The sequence below is a fragment of the Atractosteus spatula genome, chromosome 16, assembly GCF_055471065.1.
Source record: "Atractosteus spatula isolate fAtrSpa1 chromosome 16, fAtrSpa1.hap1, whole genome shotgun sequence".
In the NCBI taxonomy this organism is placed as follows: domain Eukaryota; kingdom Metazoa; phylum Chordata; class Actinopteri; order Semionotiformes; family Lepisosteidae; genus Atractosteus; species Atractosteus spatula.
In genome coordinates this window covers 1,403,814-1,424,529 of record NC_142721.1, presented here as the reverse complement: position 1 = coordinate 1,424,529, position 20,716 = coordinate 1,403,814, and the positions used below count along the sequence as shown (strand labels likewise).

The 20,716-nt window shown below is 45.2% G+C and overlaps 1 protein-coding gene across 1 annotated transcript; it reads right to left on the bottom strand.

Annotated features, from left to right (window-relative positions):
• Positions 1-256: 256 nt before the first annotated feature.
• On the bottom strand, positions 257-20,087 carry accs (1-aminocyclopropane-1-carboxylate synthase homolog (inactive)). The gene is made up of 15 exons (XM_088935043.1): positions 18,940-20,087; positions 16,216-16,766; positions 15,550-15,609; positions 14,455-14,525; positions 12,159-12,228; positions 11,589-11,655; positions 10,578-10,675; positions 10,320-10,397; positions 9,530-9,630; positions 8,825-8,914; positions 7,607-7,652; positions 6,790-6,931; positions 5,080-5,222; positions 4,730-4,883; positions 257-3,828 (listed from the first exon to the last, which is right to left on the bottom strand). Exons 1-15 carry the CDS (start codon positions 19,595-19,597, stop codon positions 3,473-3,475), a joined length of 2,685 nt encoding a protein of 894 aa, XP_088791169.1. The 5' UTR covers positions 19,598-20,087; the 3' UTR covers positions 257-3,472.
• Positions 20,088-20,716: the final 629 nt, after the last annotated feature.

Genomic DNA, 20,716 nt, shown 5'->3' with positions numbered 1-20,716 from the left:
CATATTTTGAAGAATATTTTGAAACTCTACAAATGTTTAGAACTGTAGGAATGTAGACTGGGAAAGAGAGTTTAAAGGTACTGAAATAGGATCTATACAATCATAGAGGAAGGATGACAACAGCTTTAAACATTCTGCACGAAGCTTAGAAAAGATACATTCCTAGAGTAATTAAATCAAAAGCTAGAAAGCAACCCAAATGGCTTAATTAGGTGAAAAAGACGGAGATACAATTCAAGACAAACACCACCAGCACTGGGCAGATGACATTTATTGTAGTTAACAGCAGGATGTTACATGTAATTATCAAAAATACAGTATAAACTATAAACGCACAAATAAGAAACACTGAGACGTCTGTGAAAATGCCCTACTGTAGGTGGTTTATGTTGGGGGGGGGGGCACAAGAAGAGAACTGGGTCAGTCTTCAGACTCATAACTGGTGGGTTGTGAGTTGCGAGACCCACCAGTCTCCTAACCCCCCAAGGGGGCGGGGTCATGTGTTCTGCGTCCATTTAAACTATGGTAACCTGTATGAGCCATTGTGCTCTGGACTTTGCCTTGTTTTGACACACAAGTTTCATCTTGGAGATATTGTGGGGAAGCAGTGAAAAAGGGCAAAAAGTGACACACAAGAAAGACTGTAGAATTTAAATCAAGGGAAATTAGGTTAAAATATTTTGATTTCTGTAACCTGTTTACATGAACCATTACAGAATTAAAGGAATGCCCTACATGCACAGGTTCAAGATCTTTTGAAGCCTGAACAGAGAAGACGATGAGGAGACCCGATTCAAGTATTCAAAAATCCTCAAAGACACTGACAAACATAACCCAGGGGATATCTTCAGCCTCAACAGAAACATGAAAATGTCAGAATCACGAATCACAGGACACAAACAGAAGCTTAGGGGAACAGAGAACAAGAGGCACTTTTCCAGCCAAAAGGTTTGCAAGAGTCTTTCCTACCTCAAACCCATCATGTCTTGATGCCAAAACCTTCACTTCTTTCAGGAAAAAGGCTAGATAAAATCTTGAAACAAAGTTATTAAAAACTACTAGAAACCAAATGAGCTAGATATGGTGAATGTCCCAAAACTTTTTTATGTTTTAGTTGACAACTTAGGAAAGAAACCAATACTACAGTAAATAACTAGATGCATCAAAGCAGAAAAGAGATAATTACAAGGCACCGATCTTGCCTTGAAACACGTTTTGAAATGTGAAATCCCTCACACCTAAATAAGAGGGGTTCAATGTTCCAGTTAAACAATGTTGTTTTCATTTGTAACAGATGGTCAATAATTCTTGTCAGTTAATTCTTCACTGTCGAAGTCTTTTTTTAACTTCCATCCCCCTCTATTTAAATATTCATCAATTTTTCAATCTAAAAATATATCATATGTACATATATGGATATGTACATTATTAATCCATAACATATGTTAAGGCTATGTACGAGATACAGTATGATCAGGACTAGGGTTTGTTGCTAACCTGCAACTAACCTACACCAGAACCTGATAATCATCACATTTGTCACTTTATGAATACTATATCGATATATATTTCATTTAAAAGGATTTGCTTAAGGACTGCGAGAAGAAATTCCTGCTGAAGTCAGTGCTTACAGTCTAGAATTTAAATGTTTGGCTCCAGAAACACGGTCTCAAAGTATTTTGAATAGTTCATTATCTAGAGCCGTGTCCTTCAGATGGTCTGGTTTCTCATTTACACAGAAGGCTGTGATTTTCTAACAAGTCATTCCAGACTTAGACTGATGGATGTCAAAATGAATCTCCACTTCTCTCTGACCCAACTGTATTACCATGTAAAATCCCCTGTATCGCTGCACTGTTTCACTTCCCCAACAGCTACAACCCCAGAGAGAGGTTTTAGCGAACAAAAAACAGTCCGCGATGACCTCATTCATCTTTGGTAAAGACTCGGTCTTGCCCTGGCCCTGGTTCAAGTGTGTGAGGGGCGTGGGTTCCTTAAATAGTTCTGTGTAAAACTGAAAGTTTCACTGAAACACAAGGTCCTTTTCTATAGCTATATTACGGACCACACAAAACATAAAAAGGAGACATCTGATTTCAACTGTCGCAACGAAAGAATTCATTCAAGTTATGGCAATTGTGATTTTGTAATAACTTCACAATATATAGCTTCTTTAATATGGCAGGGCATTGTTTAAAAAGCAATTCTAAGAACTTTAAAATATCTGAATGTATTTTTCATATAAGCTGTGTTACTTTAATAATACTTGCATTGGTAAACCCCAAACCTTGAAATAGGAAATTTTTCCATCCCTGGTTAGGGGACTTTTCAGTTGCTTGGCGTAAGTGTGAAGGGGTCTACTCCTGTCTGCCTTGGATCATGGCTGCATGCAAGCACCCCAGTTTCTGAACCAACAGCCCACAGGCAGTAGAGCAAGTCGCTACATCACAATACACCACAATACCGCCTCTCCTGCTGTGGAGAATTCAGGGCTGTCCAGTGATTCGGAAGCTTAAATGTTTTTATCATAAATACATAATTTACAGGAAATACCAGACGGAACATTTACAATTCTAATATGCCCACAAGTTTAAATAAATTTATAGATGGAAAAAAATGTGAATTTGACAGTTTGGTGACTACTAATATTCAAAAGTGCAAGAGTAACTGAACAAAAAAAAATACATATCATTTCTAGACAGAAGAGTAGGATAAGTGGGTCGAAGTAGCCCTGCTTGCTTGCATTGCTTAATAATTCCTGTCTGAATCCCAGTGTTTTTAATCCATCCCATACCTTTAACTAAACCCATAATACCTCTTTCATTAGAAACTTTCTACATTCATAATGTAATCTGTCTGTCAAATGTCAAGAAATCTACTGCAAAATCAGACGGACTTAGAGTTTAGTGCAAATAGACAAATATATAAGACTTATATTAACAGTAACAGCTGAAATCTCAAATGTCAGTTCAAAACGAATTGAAAAGAAAGGGAATTTTCAGATCCTCCTACCTCAAAATATCATTGGCAAAGTCTGAAAAACTCTGACTCCTGCTGAAAACGTACAGTCACTAAAACAACCGAGTGAAACAAATCCTTTTGCTTCTTATTCATGGTTGTAACACAGTCGTGTCCTGTGTTAAGAAAATATGTATATACAGTTAATAGTAATACTAGCTTTTTTTCTTTAAGCACAACTTTTGAAAATCTCATTGCTCTTTATTCATTTACCTATACAGAGTAAGAGTACAGTTCTTGAAATTGAGGGCTGCCCAAGTGTTGATCTTTTAGTAATGATCAAATATAATTTCATAATGCCAGTAAGGCTGATTGTTATGTGGAGAGGCTGTGCAGACTCATGTACTGTACTGTATGTACCAGAGACATGAAACGAGAAAAATGAGGCGTTTCACTTCAAGAACCAAAGAGTTTCTTGTAGCAGTTGCTGAATCTAAGGACCCGGAAGCTCCCATCACTCCCTGGGTCTTTCTACCAGCTTACTGAATACTTCAAACACCTCAGGGTTCTCCTGGGCAAATGACTCCGGGGTGTTCTTCTCCAGCCAGTCCGAGGTGCGGATCTGTTGCCACAGGACGCCGATCAAGCTGTCCAACCCTGAGGCCGGGGGGCCCGACTGCAGCGAGACCTGGACGTCGTCGTCAGCACCACGGCCCAGTGAGAGTTCTGAACCCGGACACGCCTGCCTCTTTCTCAGCTCCGACTGGGTCAGCTTCGTCCTGCCCCCAGAAGTGCCAGGTTTCGCCTTGCTGCCCTCCAGCACGGTCCCTTGGTCCAGCTCTTCCAGGGTTTTCCTAAGTCTCTGCATTCCTGGAGTGGAACAGCAGTGTTACTGAGATTCTCTCACACTGACACACGAAAGCCAGAAATGATAACCGAATTAGCCTTTTACACCTCTCAGCTTTAATTGTAAGCTGCAGCTCTTAAACTGAACTGTTAAATAATAGAAAAGCATTGTTATTAATTTACAATTAATTATTTAATTTAAATGTCTGATTCTTTAACAAAATTACATCTGATTAGTCTGTTACTATTGTTATAAAACACACAATCACATTTACATTTAGGGTTACATTTATGTTACAAAATGACACCTTTATAAACGGAAATTACTCTTTATATTTTAATATCCGTTACTTTTATTCCACTTTTACATCATTAATAATATTACAGCATCATTGCTTATCATCAATAATGATATATTATAATCTTATAGTATTATTATAATACACTCATAATAAACAGATGTTCACATAATGGTATTCAGGTCTGCATCCCATTTTGAAAAGAGTACCTGATTACAGCTGTGAAGTCACAAGTGCAAACCTTTCAGAAGAACAGTAAAAGAACAGGGAACAGGGAGCACTTTGATCAAGGCTGTTCAGCTCCCATTACACTGCCCTGGGTAATGGCCAGAACGCATCCAATTTTCAGTGCCAACAATGAACTGTTCTCCATTGTACTCTGGGACCAGACAATTTCTGCTAGTTCAGATTTAATTGGTGAACTCTGTTAATAAAAATGCAAATGTATCAGAAACTAGAATATATGGGTGTCCAAATTAAGACCCACCAGTAGAACTGGATGAAGGCCTCTCTGGCCTGCTATGGCTGTCTGGGGAGGGACTGGGCTTCTCCACTGTTTCTAATGGTAGGAAAGCTGAGACACATTGACACCTGGGAGGATGGAAGAAGACAGAGCAGACACTCACCTAGCTGAAGCCGATGCGTCTTGTCAGCGAATACAATTCTGAACCAGCCTGGTGTGCTGCAATGAAAAGCCTTCCCACAGCTGACCAGGACCTTGTTGTTGAGAAACTGACGCCAGAGGGTCAGCTCCTCCTCAAACGTCTCTTCTCGGAGGTACTACAAAAAAAACGAGCAGACCAATAACCGTGAAAACATGAAATCAACATGCGATCTCATCACCCCCTGGGATGGAGAAGTCAGGATCAGGAAAACACTGAACTGCTTCCCAAGAGACCAGACAACAAGGCAACAAGGTGATATCAGTAACTCAGAGGGCTGGAATCGTTAAACAAACAGCACTGGCGACGCCCACCTTTCTGAAGTCAACCCAGATGTAGAGCCCTGCTGGTCGGTTGAGAAAGGGAACATTGAGGGCCTTCAGCTCACTGACTATGTACTGGTGGGCAGTCTTCAAACGGGCCCGATTGGCCTGCAGATAGACCTGATTGATCCAGTCTGCAGAGAAACAGAAGGGTTAAGTTCTTAAGTCCTCACAGCTTCTGTGCAATCTGCACCCCGATCACCCTACTGAAGAATCATGGGAGAATGGGCAGTCCAGAAAGAAGAGCGAGAGTGAACCAGGACTGCAGCACTTACAGTGAATTAGGGTTCTGTGATCTTGGAGACCTGTGTGAAAGCTGTCACTCGCTTAACAAAACACTGACGGGATCTATAAACACTAAGGATGGCATGATAATGATAAGGTATTCTCTATAGAGCGAACTTCTGAACCCAATTAGATGAGTGATGGGGATCCACTAAAAGTGGAATCGGGGAGATAATTTTGATTATCTACAAAACTGTAAATAAAGACTAAGTGACCAACAAAATTTGCAGAAAGATGTCATGCTTAGGTTTGTACCACACAAAGGATGTCAACTTCTTTTCACTTAGAGATTCACTGAAACGCATAGTTTTACCAGGGGTGCCTACACTTCACACTGCACACAAGCTGTAAGGTTTGTAATGATTCTGTCATTATCTGAACAGTACTCTCCTCTGCTTTAACCAAGGTATACAACAGTGGGTAGATCTACTTTAACAAACACCGTCTTTTATTTTTTTTGTAATGTGGAGGGTTTTATGATTTGCAAACACTTTCTTTCCACACTTCTCTACTGTGGCTTCAGAAATAAAAGTGTTAACAGTGACTTGATTTGCAGGAGCTGCTTAAAGAGTTTACTCATGATTAAAGACAGTGTGCACTTAAAAAAAACACGCAGTCTGAAGAAATAAAATGGTGAGCTTCTGTGAAAGTTGACATTGCTTGAAAGCACAACCACAAACAAATGGAACCGTCAAAAAACTGTACAAAAATCTCAGCAAACAACCTGCTTCAGATTTCTGGCATAATTTGTGAGTGTCAAAGTGCCAATCCAGCTGGAATAATTTGAGTGTAGAAAACAAAAATTAAGGATGGCACAGTGGTTCGCATTGCTGCTTGTTACACTGGGATTGCTGGTTCAATTGCTGGGACACTCTCTGCATGGCGTTTGTGTGCTCTCCACATGTTCACATGGGTTTCCTCTCACAGTCCAAAGACATACTGGTAAGTTAACTGACTTCTGGGAAAACTGGCCCTGAGGTGTGTGTGTGCGTGTGCATGTGTGTGTGTGCACGCGTGTGCGTGCGCTTGTGTGCCCTGGTGTCCCGCCCAAGGTGTCTCCTGACTTGTACCCACTGTTCCACCTTCCCTGCGTATCTGTATTAGATTATTTTGTTTCAAGACTGCACAGTAAGCTGATTATTGTATTGCTGCAGAAAGCTTTGAGACTAACCTCATTAAGTGTTTACTCACAAACTTCAAAGATGGGTAAATTTTACCTAAAAACATTTCTCAGCACTTTGGTCAAGATGAACTGAACTGAAGCCAGTGTAATTCAAGACAAAACAAACTGCACAGCAGCAGTACTATAAGGAAGACAGCTGAGTGGGTTTAGTTTGCTCAAAGGGAGGCTAGATTTCCACCAGATGGGGGCGCTGTGAAGCGGGGGGACAGGCGTGGGCCATGGGGGCGGTATACCCCTGTCGCGCAGGAGCCGGGCCACCTGGTGCTGCGTTGGTCCCGGCACACCGTGGAAACTAGCCAGCTTCTCCAGAGCTTCCACCACCTCGCGGTTCTCCGAGTACAGCGTGCCCACGCGGATCCCGGATGCGGAGAAGTCCTGCGCAACACGAAGCAAGACAGGAAACACGGAAGGGTGGAGACGTCCCGCTGCCAAACACCTCCGCTTTTGTAAGGCAACGTCATGCAGAATTAGAATGAGCCCACTCGCTGCCCAGCCCCTCTCACAGCTCAGGGACCAGCACTCCACACCTGCTCAAGACCTCTCAGCTCTCACCTACAGTACACCCGCAGTAGCTCCAACACTGTAGGGCTGCATGTTTTCAAAGCAATCCACTTGCCAATCTTAAATCGCTGGAAACGCGAAATACCAGTCACCAGCGTACCTGCATGAACTGCTCCGACATACCTGTACACTTGATTTCACTTTGATCACCACTCTTGTATTCAGCACCTTCCTTACCACTATTATCACTATTGTCATTATTGTAATTTTATTACACGTGCCTTCAATCAGATCTGCTGTTTCCTTTTGTACCAACGCAATGTAAAGCAGTAAATTGCTCACACTGTGCATAGGCTGCTATTAAATAATAATAACATAAAAACAGAAAAAGGGGGTTTTTACTACACTATATGCTTAATTTCTGTCCAAAGAATGACATAAAATGTATCGCCAAGCAGAAGCTCATAAGTGACAAGTATTGTGTTTCTGGAGCCCGAAAGCTGCGGGACAGGTTTCTTTCTCCAAGGACACAGAAAAGGCAAAACTTACCTTACTGAGCCCCCATAGCACATGAGTCCTCTGTGGGTCTGGCAGTCTGGAAACACATAAGCCACCTTTCAGTCATGAGTACCCCCTCAACAGCTCCAATCTTTCCTACAGCGCCTTGAAAGATTTAATCAACACTGGATTTAATCCATCCGCCCTCCATTTTCTAACCACTTCTTCCAATTCAGGGTCCCAGCAAGCAGAGGGAGCAAGGTGGGATACACCTGGACGGAATGCCAGCACTTGGAGGACTCGGATACAGATACACCAAGGCCAGCTGTCTGGTGGGAGCACCTGGAGGACCCCACACGAACATGGGGAGAACATACACTCCACACAGACAGCACCCCAAGTCTGGAACTGAACCCAGAGCTCCAGTGCTGCAAGGTAGCCCTGCTGCCCTTGCATTTCTTCAATTTAGCAAATGGGTTCAAAGGGATGAAGTGCATTTAGGCAGAAGAAAAAGCCAGTCACTGAAGCTCTGATTCAAATGTATAAATTTCATGTCACTAATATTCACGCAATCTGTGAAAATCAGTAGCCGAAGGTGGTGGAAGGTAGACTTTCTCAGCCCAGAAACAGTGTTTCTTCTGCATGGTGGCAAACATCAAAATCCCCCAAAAAACTATGAGCAAAGCCCTGCACTCAGTGCCACTTACTGTACCCCAAAGCCACAATCCAGCTCCTAGATGTTCCAAGTTCTAGTGATTTGCAGTCATTCATTTGTCACACATTCATTTGCTGTCATGTCATTCATTTATAAAACAGATCATGTACATTTCTGCATGATGTTCAACTTAATATGAAACACAATGCAATAAAACATGGAAATGTAGTTTAGCAAATTTTTAATTTCTTTGGATTTTTTAACTCAAATTTTGTGTCTGTCAAAATTCCACCCTTTAGCTAGAGCAGGGCTACAGAACTGGAAGACTCGCTAAATTAATCCATAAAGCAGCTTCAAGGAAAAAAAAAAATACTACAATCCCCAACTTCATAAGTATTTAAAGGATAACCAGCGGGATCAATACAGCACGTAAGGAGCTGGCTTCATGAAAATACTGCACTGGAGAGGCCACAGTTTGAGAAATACTGAGCTGGAGCCTAGCCCTGGACACAGCTGGGATTGAGTCATCCGGCTGATCTGGATTGTTGGACAAAAACAACCAGAAGACCTGAGAACGTTTGGCTGAAGCCCACTGGGGTATGAGCTGAACTTACTTGCTGAAACTGAGAACACTGTGAAAGCTGACACTGTCGTCAAACACTGAAAGCATGTAGACTTCATCAACAATGCTGTGGAGCTCGTGCCTGAAAGAGGGACAACAATGAGACACTGACAGGGAGTCCGAGATGAGCAGCTTGCAGGGCATCAGGTCTATTGCAGAGCCACACACAGGAGCACGAATATTAATTCATTTCCAAATTAATGTTTTGTAAAGTTCAAGACCACGGGATACAGGACCAGGCAACAAAGAGTGGACAAGATGAACTTCTTGTTAAACTTGTATTTACTCATCTTAATGAGTTTTTAAAATACAACTGAAATACTAGAGAAATGTCACAGGTGAGAATGTGATTTTAATTTTTTGGAGTACTCAGTGTTTGTCTGTTTTTTTACTTTAGGAGCCAGGTTGATATTTGTAATTATGGATAAGTATAGAACACGAATATAATACATGAATCAGACTTCCCAAAGGAAGAAACAAGAGAGGCTAATTCCATGCTTAAGAGTAAAAAGAAGTTGTTTCAGTTTCAGTTGTGTCATCTTGTCCTGGCGTGTAATTTCTAACATCTTGGCCTGCAAATAGATCAGTTAGGGAGGCAAATCTTCCCTCTCGTTGAGAATATATTTACCATTGAGACTGTTTCATCCATTTGAAACCATTATGGAAGACCACAGATCTTCAGAAGCTGATAACCCACCTCTTTGCAAATTCAAGGAATTCCTTCATCTCACTTGGAGAGTAGATATCTCCCAGGGGATTGTGAGGGTTGACCAGGATAAGTGCTCTGACATTGATACCCTGTGCAGCATGAAAACAAAGACTAAGCAGAAACCCAAGGCTATAGCATTCCACAATTCTGTAAAGAATTAGCAGTCTTTACTACATGAACAGAAGATCATAAAACAGATACACAAGCAGTGTAAGCAGTCCATTGAACAATACAAACTACAGGTACAGGACATGAATGTACAGCTCCCTTTATCCACTTTATATCCAATTTCTGTATTAATTTTAAATTCGGAATCAAGATAAGATCGTTAACCATTAACAGTTTGTTATTACAGATCAAACAGGTTCACCAATGCAAAAATCATGTAGGTACTGGAGAAACAAATAAAAGAAAATCTTGTATCATCCCACTGTCGGCTTTTGTTCAGGCTGTGGGCCAACACCAAAGGCCAATGTGTCACACTCACCCATCTAGTCATCAGGGGACACTGTCATATCACAAGTCGAGTGAGCACCATCCACAGCACTGCTAAGTCAGTTCTGTAGCGCTCACTGGTTATACCAACAGTCATCTAAAAACAGGCCCAGACCAGGCTGGGAGGCCTCCTCTAATTACGATACTGGCCTTCCGTGTGAACCCTCTCTGTCCTGCACTATTCTGTGGAAGGAGATGACTGTTCTATCTGAACAGTCCTCTCATCAAGCTGTGGTTGAGTCAGTAAGCCAAGTCTGAGTCTCTTAGGCACGCGGTCACTCACCTCCAGCCTGGCCTCCTCCAGGGCCTTCTCCAGCTTCTCCACCGTCAGCTGGAAGGGACGGTCTCCGCTGTACCTCGGCTGGGACACAACCAAGAAGAGACTCGCTTCAGCACAGGTCTCGGCGGAAACGCTAACTAACCCCTCAAGGCAAATGAGCAAAGAGGACGATCTGCAGAAACTGATCGAGCGGGACGGAAGAAGGGTGTCACGCGGGGGCTGTCCTGGTCAGAGAGTACGGGTGGCCTGTGCGCCGGGTACCTGGCAGTCGAGATGGGCGTGGACCATCCTGACCCCGCTGTACAGCCTGACGTCTTCAGTTATCACTCCGTAGAAGGGCGTCGGGATGAGGATGGCATCTGAAAACACAAGCAGCCTGAGCCAAGACTGACCCGGACACTGCCCACTGTTCTCATGCGCAATACAGATGTCGATGGAGCTGAGAGCTAAATTCTGTTAGTTGACTTAAATTTTACCTGGAACCTTCACTGCCACTTTCTACGATGAAATCAGCACATCAGCAGAAACAAATATCATGGTTTGCTCATCTTTATGGGCCTCCTGAGTCTCTCAGCCAAAGGCTGCATGGTCTGAGATCCTAAGACTGGGCCTCATCGCTACTGGCCTGCGACCAGGATTCCCCAGTTGAACGCTAAAGGGGGACAGAGTTGGCATCGCTCTCCCAGTATTCTCTTGGGTTTCAGGCAAACAGTGGCTCATGCAGTTTCCTGTAGCCTTGTAACGATGTCACTAGGTGCCAAGAGTACTGAAGAGGAGAAAGGCACAACGGCAGGGAAGAAGAGTTGAGTGAGCATGCTAGTCTTCCCCATCCTCACTTCTTCCAGGGGCTGCCGCTGAGGAGCTGAGGCTTCAGCAAAAAACTGGAAATTGTTTTATTTGGTCTAAAACAAGACAAATGAGCCACAGACATTCTGTGCGTGTTTCAGGAGCTGAAAGCTTTTCCTGATAATGACTCCTGTTGTAAGCATACAGACACTGACATTGTAGTGTTTTAGAAAGGCTTTATCCTATCAGCCTGTTCGTGCTGCAGGTCTTTCCTGACAGCCGCCAGCCTCTTGTGGCCACTATTCGTCACTGCACCTGCCATTTCACCACAGCAGTCAGTCAGACTGACAGGGCCACCGGCTGCAGCACCACTTGTGCTGGTGGCACTGATCGTGTCTGATGGGGTGGTTCCCAGCCCTACTCCCAGGGCACCACTGTGTCTGCTGTGTGTCCCAGACAAACTCTAAATCACCAGCTGAAGCTTACCTTCATAATCACACAACACTGCAGCAAGACAGGAGAACAGAGACCCACAACCGTTCATCACCACCACCTGAAGGGAGAGGAAAGCAGAAACACATCATTCCTGGGATGTAATAGCTGGGATACAGCACACAGCTCGTTTATACTAGACTCCTCCGCAGCTGCAGTGCTCTCAGTCTTTGGTCCACCATGTGTCTGCAATAATAAGTTGGCCACAACAATGGATTACAGCTATCAATAAATAATGAAAGACCTGGCCCTCAGGGGCTTCCCTATTTTCCAAATGTACAGAATTTTTATTGTTTATTATTGTCATTTATTTTGTGTGTATTATGTGAGTAAAGTAGTGTGCCTTTTTGCCTTTCACACAACATCAGAATGCTCTGAGGTTTCTGCCTGTCCTTATGCAGTTACTTATTATCATCAAAGGAGTTGAACTCAAGAGAACTTTACGCCAAGTTTACATCGAGAAGCCCCGCAGGCTCTTGTGTTTCGCGGTAAAACAGGCGGGGAGGGAGGGGGAGGAGCCCACCGCGACTTGGACACCTGTCGCACACACACAAGGCGACTCACGTTGTCCGGACTGAGAGGCGAGGGGGCCGTGCAGTAACAGGACAGGAACCTGGCAACCTCCTCCCGCAGGCTGTGGAGACAAGGGGGTGAGAGACCAGGTCGCAGGGCCCTCCAGCAGCAGCCCTTCGCCCCGGCTGACAACAACACCTCTCTTGTGGAGAATCAAGTCAACACAAAACGATCAGGTTTGATCCTTTTATAGGCCCAATTTCTAACAAGTGGGATTAAAAAAAATAAAATAATTGGAATCATCAAACTTTTGCAGTGTGGCTAACGCCAAGGCCTGGCTTGTCGTAAATCGTAAATTGTAAATCTTTACTTGTTGCTTTGCGGCCAACAGAAGCCGACGCAGCTCCCTCCGCGTGCCTATTTACATTGAAGCAGTCTTAGTAACGGCTTTATTCCCCACAGGGCCATGGTGAGCCAGAGCCAGGCTTGGCAGATGCAGGCTGCAAAGCGGTCACATACACTGGATGGGACGTTGTACAACCATACTGTACGTACAGACAGCGTGCCACCCTATATTTGACACAAAATAACTAAACTAACATTGTTCAGAAGTCTACGCATGTCCCGAGAATAATTAATCTGAGGATTTTCTGTAAATGAGAGCTGTAATCTGACAACTATTTTCTTTAAATACATAGTTATACTTCAGTTAAAGACTGGCCATGCAAAAAAACACAATAGCACAGGTCTTTCTCTCAAGGTTTAGCCATAAGGCATGCTTGCAATAAAAGAGAAAAGGGAGGAGCTAGAATCCAACAGCATAATGTGATGATAAATACTTAAACTTGTATCCAATATGCAAATAGCACAGTAATTCCTAATGTGCTTGCAGGCTGGAAATTACAAACAGCTCCCCCTGCTGGCCTCAATGCTGCTGCATCAAGTGGCTTGTTCCTGGAAATGTCATACAATCTGAAGCAAATTACCGTACATAGCGACTTTACAGATAAGAGGCACTGAAAACTGTACAACCCCTGTTCAGCGACTGGCTTTGTCAGCAGTACAGCATGATCCTGCTGGAGTACAAAACCCATGATATCAACACGATAAAGCTTCTTACGTAAACAGCTGTCAAGATAAGGTGGCATTGGCTGTGGCCACAGGCTGGATCTGTAGATGGGATGGAGTTTTGGACAAGCTGTTCTGTACTCATCCCTGATCTGGTACAACTCAGCTTTTCCATGCATGATAAACGACAAGAACGTGCGAGCAATGTTAAACCAAGATGCTGCACAACACTCTGTGTTGATCGGGAATGACAGAGATAGCGTAACAAAAACAAAAAGTCTTGAAATTTCTGCCACCACTTATCACCCCCTGGAAGATACTCTTGGACCTGTAAACTAGCAGCAAATGAATGGGCTCGGCCGTTTGGTCTTGTTTTTATTTTTAAATTTTCATAGGCTGTAGTTCAGCAAATTTAGCATTATCAGAGATCTGCCATATCCTAGTCTCCTGAAAGAGATCAAATAAATCCCCTTAAAAAATTCTGGAAACCATTCCCAAGCTAAGAAACCCCACAGATCTTTGGGGCAAGGAGCGTGTTGAAGCTGAGATCAAATCTCACAAGTCCCCAAACAACTCAGGTCCTTGATGATGACCAGTTTTGCAGGTCTGCACCTGACAGAAACTGTAGACTACAATTTATCTTCTGCCAGATGTTTAGCTTTTTAGCATAAAACTACAAACAGAAGTCCTTCTGGAGTTTCATTTTAAAATGCTACATTATACAAAACCACACTGCAGCACAGAAAAGCAGTTTCACAGAAATAGACGTCACTGTTTATCCTGATTAACTCTGATGACTTAATGTACGCATCAAGCACTTCTTGGTCATGTTGCTTGGCAGCATGGCAGTAAGGCGGCAAGACAGTGGGGATTGCCCCTGCTAGAAACCCCAAAATACTTTTGGGGGAGGTGACCTACCATCCGCCCTCACCTGCCCAGCAAGTCAGGTGGCCAAATACAGCCAGCAAGCAAACACCTCCTGCAGCGATCTGCTGCCTACAGAAGGGAGCAGATCTCCAGCTGCACACAAACACAAGGAACTGCGCTGTGATAAAGGTTAAGTATTTGCAATGCAGGCATGGCCATTGCTAGACTTTTGTTTTGTACCTGCGTGCCAAGTGAACCGGTTTCTTGCATTGTGAATTCATTGTGTTCACGGTTTTGGACCATATTGGTAACTTAGCACATCTCCTTCCCACAGACCCCAACCAGCACCATTCCCACAGTGTCCCAGTGCTCCCAGCTTCTCCAGCGCTGACTCGGCCAGGTGGGTACTTACAAGGGATGCCCTTTCCAGTCGGGATAGCGCAGCAGTGGGGCGTCAATCTGAAACATGTCCGACTGCGTGAGCTGAGGAGTGACCAGAAACACAGAGAAAATAAGAACCATAAACTGCCCTGCTGAGCTGGGAGCTGCAATCAAAGCGAATTCCAAAAAACATTTGGGAGAAGCCTAACTGAGCACATGCATCCCAAACTGTGGGAACACACTCAGGGAAACATCCCTGGATCAGATATGAAGAGCCGACTTCAGCAACACTCATCAGGACCTGGTTCAGCTCCAAAGACTTGGCGATGGCGCAGGAGATGAAGTACGCAGCCAGATTAGAAAGGACATTACTAAGCCGAGTGCCAATGCTGGAATTTCAAAGCTCTAAACACAAACTGGCACAGTAAGATATAAAAAGACCATGGACATCCCTTGATTTAAATGGATATGATATAAAATGTTGATGTCTAATTGAATACTAGAAATAACTAAACTTACAGTTGTGTAGAAAAGAACTCTCACTTGATTCCGAAGATCTGAAACGTTTCTGAAGTTGATGCAATAAGCACCTAATCTGTTCGAGTACAGTAAAACTAGTCTTTGCAAGCTGAAGCCTCTTTATTCCGAATGAGACAGGCATGACGTGACTTGACAAATGACCTCCTTGATCAATCTTGCTGGACTGGATATATATTAATATATAATATTATATATATTAATCTGAGACCTTCACAACACAGTCCAACCCTGCTACCAGCTTGTCATCCTGCAGCTCACAACTGACAACCCACTGGAGCCCAGCAGGTGTGAGCCCAGCCAGTACCTGGATGGAAGACCTCCTGGGAAAAACTAAGGTTGCCTCTGGTGTTAGTGGGGCCAGTAGAGGGCGCTCACCCCGCGGTCTGTGTTGGTCCCAATGCCCTAGTATAGTGATGGGGACACTATACTGTAAAAAGGCACCATCCTTTGGATGAGACGTAAAACCGGCTCTCAACTAACTCTCCACGGTCATTAAAAATCCCAGGGAGTTACTCAAAAAGGGTATCACTGAGGTGTTGTTTGAGTTCTGTACCACAGTATCCCCGCAGTAGCGAGTCCTACTTACCCGTTTGGACAGCAGGTCAAAGCATAGCTTGTTCTCACTGACACCAAAGTTAATGATACCCTGAAATGTAAAAAAGAGGGAAGCTGATGTAGTGCCGACAGCTGAATGAAACACAAACCACTTCAAACTTCCTCTTACCCAAAAGCAGCTAAAGGAGTGAGACAATTTGATAAATTGGCGTCCCTTAGCTGCAAGAATGCAACTGAAACAGCATTAGCTTTTTAAGCATGTTGTGATTCCTATAAATAAGCTCTTATCGCTTATAGACAGGCCCAAACTTCTCCTTCATTTAAGCGACAGAAACCAAAAGAAACTACGCAGTGGGTGTAGCCAAGACAAGCACTGCACTGAGGAGTGAAACTTTTCCGTGGCTGCTAAACGTCCTGCCTTCCAAGTCGCCAAGGACTTTCTTTTGTAAATCCAAACACCTGTACGAAGGCACACACACTTATTTCTGCACAGTGTCACTCCTTTAACCACAGGCACGGCGCTGCAAACGACTCACTCCGATCTCCCCCCTTATTAGAGGCTTGGCTCCCAACTACAAATCCTTGCAGGATTCTTCCCGCAAGGTGGGAAAATGGCAGCCGGAAGAGGAGAAGAGGGGTCGGAGTCCCCTTAAGCAAAACGCCCCCAGTCCGCCCTCTCTGCGCGTGGGGCACGTACGTGGGGGTTCTCGTCCTCGTCGTGCTTGTCGGCGTGGTACAGGGCGTAGCCCTCCTGCAGGATGCCGTCGTGGCCTCGGATGCGATTCCCGCGCCGGGAGAGGTAGCGGCTGGCGCGGAGGGGACGGGGGCTTCCCTCCGGCTCGGGCTCGGGCTCGGGCTCAGGGGCCCCGGCGGCGCACGTGGGGGCCCCCCCGGGCCGCAGGGCGCTCACCAGGCGCGCGAAGATGCCAAACATGCGGAGCTCGTGCTGGCGCTCCAGCTCGGCCCGCCGCTGCTCCAGCCGGGCCCGGCGCTGCTCCGCCTCGGCCTCCCGCTGCAGCCGGCACTCCTCCAGCGCCAGGAAGCGCTCCTCCGCCGCCCGCTGCGAGCTCAGGAAGCGCACCAGCGCCTCGTCCAGGGACTCCCGCCCGCGCCCCGCCTTGCGCCGCTTGCGCAGCCGCGGCGCCGCGCCCAGCGAGGAGGAGCAGCGGGCGGCCGGGCGCCCCACGTCCCCCGCCGCGCCCGAGCCCCCGGTCCCCGACGAGCAGGCCGCGTTCTGCTCGCTGAAGCCTGGAAGAAAGAGACCAGCGCTGAGGCGGGTAACGGAGACACTAACACGAGCTCCAAGCTCACAGCTCGGCCTTTCAGTTTGATTCTCTGCTCCTCTCGACTGTTGTAACAGAACATCAAATTTCCCCTAACAGAAATCGTCAGGATATTAATCTAATTGTGATTTACAATAAAATGTTGAATGCAGGATTTGTAAAACTAATACTGATTCACGATTGTTTTTCCGTTTTATACAATGAAATGTTTTATTACGATATAGGGGAGCTTATGCACAGTATTGATATCACATGGCAGCTTCATGCTCTAGCTTACTACAAGACTTAACTAATAATTTTTGTTCAGTGACATTTTGATGAGTTAATATACTGTATTGATTGTTCATGTGATCCTGCAAATTTCATTTCTCCACACAACTGCTTTATAATACATTGCAACATAACAGCTTGAGTAAATAAAAAAAGTGAAGGTAGATTCTACTTGTTGTGATATATACTTTACTTAGCAATTTATGGTGCTAAACTTCTTACATTCATCAAATAAGTACCAAAATTCAACTAGTTTGTGTCCCGTTACGAGCACTAGGAGCAAACTGCATACAATTATATGGATTTTAATGAGAATTTGTCACTTTTGTGTTTTCGCCTATGAGCAGAAATGCTGGAACCCACTGTGCTCCTATAGTGAGGCATGAGTGTATAATGGTTAACCTGGAAGGAAGCCAGAGGATTGTGGATGGCATTACTGTGCACAAGGCCAGTGTCTGTAGAAAACTCTTGTATATACAGTACTGTATGTGGAACTGCATCCTGCATTGTGTCAGGGGCCAAGTACACAGCAACAGAAAGCATGATTCTGAATGACACAACCCAGCAGGGTCTTCTCAGATACTCGAAAGGGAAAGATGTGGTTCATTCTTCTCAATAAAACATATTAATCTCTCAACAATACACTGGTAACGGTTATACTCTTCACCTCCACCACTTCTGCAGACATTCAGTGCTGTGGGTGGACTAGGTCTTTACTGTAAGCCAAACTGGGTCGAAATATTAAAAACAAAATAAAAGACAAATGTATAGTTACAAACACAAGATGGCTAAGGAGGAAGAGATGAAAGGCATTTGAAAATATTATTAAATAAATTCTAAAACGCACTCGTATATGCACAGTGTTTGCACACACCAGTGAACCTAAGTGCCAATTCATGTTAACCTCGTGATCAATTGAGGAGTTCAGAAAAACAGTGCCCGGTGATTTTGCTTTTGATAAATGTTATATTCTTCGGTTTTAGTTATGCGCAGCTCTCTTTGTGCGAAGAATGATATCTAAAAAATTGTAATTTTCACATTTACGCCAAAGGAAACCGTGTGCTACCAATATACAGATGTGTCCCGATATCAGTTTAAATAAAGAACAGTCAATTTACATCTCACTGCGTCTTCAAATGGGTTTCTTTCTGCGATTTTTCACAATAAAATATGTGTCTAAAACACCCATGTTTCCCACAAGGGTGAGTTCTGTAACTATAGGTGATCTGATCGTCCCGGGAAAACCTCTGATCTAAGCGCACTCGGACAGCTGGGAAGATATCTCTGCCTGCCAGATATCTTGCTCTGGAGAGCAGCGTCTTTTCCAAAGCGAACGAGGAAACATTTAATCCAACTACAAGTAAGATCTACTGCATTTTCAAGTTATTAAACACCTACATTTCCAGTATCGGCGTTAACCTGCCAGCTCCACAGCTTCGCTTTGACCAGAACGCCTAAAAGCAGATCTGCGCGAACTGATTTTCACTTCCTCGAAAGCAGGCGACCATAACTTTGCACTTACAATGCTACAAATGAGAAACGTAAGATGTTCGAAAATTATAACATGTTGCTTCCCCTCTAGCCGCTAGACAGGGGTCTGCTGCCCGTTATTACGCAGAACTCCTCGGTACCGTCGCCAAAGTGGTGCAATACTGCATTGGAGTGGGATACAGCTGCTTAATACCATCTTTTTGACGTGCAGTACGCTTCCTTAAAAACTGTTTCACATGCATGGTGGATGCATTCCTGCTGTCTCACCAGAGAGACGCGTCCGAGAGGTGCCGGTCCCGGAGCACAGCCTGCCTGGTAACTTCTGAGACACCCCGGGAGGCCATGACAGCGGCCCGGGTCCCCGGGTTCGGCATTACCTGAGGGGGAGATGCTGGCCTCCAGCAGCCCGTCCTCACGCCCTCCCCCGACCGACCCCTCTCTCTCCAGCCCCAGCGGCCTGTCCGCCTCCGGCTCGTCCCCGGAGCCGATCGGATACAGCATCTCAGGCGGTGGGTCCGGGGTCAGGCAGGGGTCGTCGGAGTCCACCTCCTCGCACTTGATCTCCATCAGCTCGCCGGCCTTCGGGGGGTGGCCAAAGATGAAGGCGCCGGGCGGGGGCGGGGCGAAGGCGTGCAGGTGGTAGCCGCTCTCCACGCCGGACACGCCCTGCAGCACCTGCTGGGCGATCACACTGCCGCCCAGCGAGCCGTAGGAGATGGACGGCCGGTTGGTCAGCACCCGGTCCATCACCTCGTAAAACTTCCAAGTGCGCCCCCCGCGCACGGTTTTCTGGTTGTCCTTGATGCGCCGGTACTCCAGCTTCATCTTCTTGATCTTCTCCCGACACTGGTCCCCGGTGCGGTGGATGCCCTTGTCCCGGAGCACCTCGGCGATGCGGTTGAAAACATGCTGGTTCCGGAGGCAGCTCTCCAACTCCATTTGGACCGACTCGTCCGCCCAGAGCTGCAGCAGCTCCACCACCTCGGGGTCCGACCAGTTGCTGCCCCTCTCGTACTTCTTGCCCCGAAAATCCATCCCTGACCCGTCGGCGCTCGGAACCGAGCTGGACTTCAAACCGGCCGGTGGTTTTGACCCGTCAGCCTCTACACTGGTTCGGTGTCAGGGGCCAGTTCTTCAAGTGTATTAAGAGTGGGGGGGGGAACCCGTTCTTTGCAAGAACGTAATGCTTACTGTTTTTTTTTTTCTACCCCAGTAACCACCTGGTTAAATGCTAGCAACTTAGACTGAACTAATTACAGCTGGTGTGCATCGGGCTATACGAATAGCCAATTATTTACCCCGGGTTTTCTTTAGCACTTATCTGTTTCATTTCAGCCCGAGTGAAACGCTGCAGGTCTGTGCACTGCTGGTGTTGCAGCTGCCGCCCGAACTCCCTATTACGAGCTGCGAGCCCCCGGCCCGGACTGGCCCGGGACAGCTCGCTCGGCTTGCAGGGGCTGGAGGTGACAAGTCTCCCGAAACGGTAAGACTGGTTATTTTGGCCACACAATAAAATGGGGGAAGAAGCGTACATTTTACATCCGGGTTGACGGCACATGCGTGCTGTCCTTATTCCGGGATAACTTTGGTCCGTGTCAGTCATTCTGCACAAGCTAGCAAAGGGGCATTTCACAGGAAAAGAGCAAAACAGAGACAGCAGGCGAGATAGCCGCAGCGCAGCCCGCCGGCGCCCTCTTGTGGAAGCTGTGTGCTATTGAATACTCTGAAAGGGGTCAGTACAGCACAAAGACAACCTCATACAAGCTCAGCAAGCCAGTAGACATCTTCAGAATTTAAATAAAAACATCAACTGTAGAAATTACACTTCTTTGCTCTGCAGAATCAATTAACTATCTCTAACTCTAACTGCAACCTTAATCAGAAGAATTTACAGTGTTGACTGTTGTGAATAGAAAGTCAAAACGTTTTTAAAATAGAAATAACTTGGACATAAATAAGTAGTTAATTATTTAACAAGTGACCAAATGCTGTTTTAAAATTTCTACCTCAATAACCACCTGGTTAAATACTAACAGCTTAGACTGAACTAATTACAGCTGATATGCTGATTATACAAGTAGTTCAAGTAGGGAGCTGTGTCAGCATGTGTAGGCTGCAAAGGATCAAGCAAAGGTTTATTCCTGCTGAAAACAG

Excerpts from the sequence above, each read along its gene's own strand:
- accs (XM_088935043.1), bottom strand. The coding sequence starts at position 19,597 with ATGGATTTTCGGGGCAAGAAGTACGAGAGGGGCAGCAACTGGTCGGAC. Across the intron at positions 10,398-10,577 it reads ACGCCCATCTCGACTGCCAG|CCGAGGTACAGCGGAGACCG; the intron begins GTACCCGGCGCA and ends GTTGTGTCCCAG. Across the intron at positions 8,915-9,529 it reads TTCCTTGAATTTGCAAAGAG|GCACGAGCTCCACAGCATTG; the intron begins GTGGGTTATCAG and ends TCCCTCTTTCAG.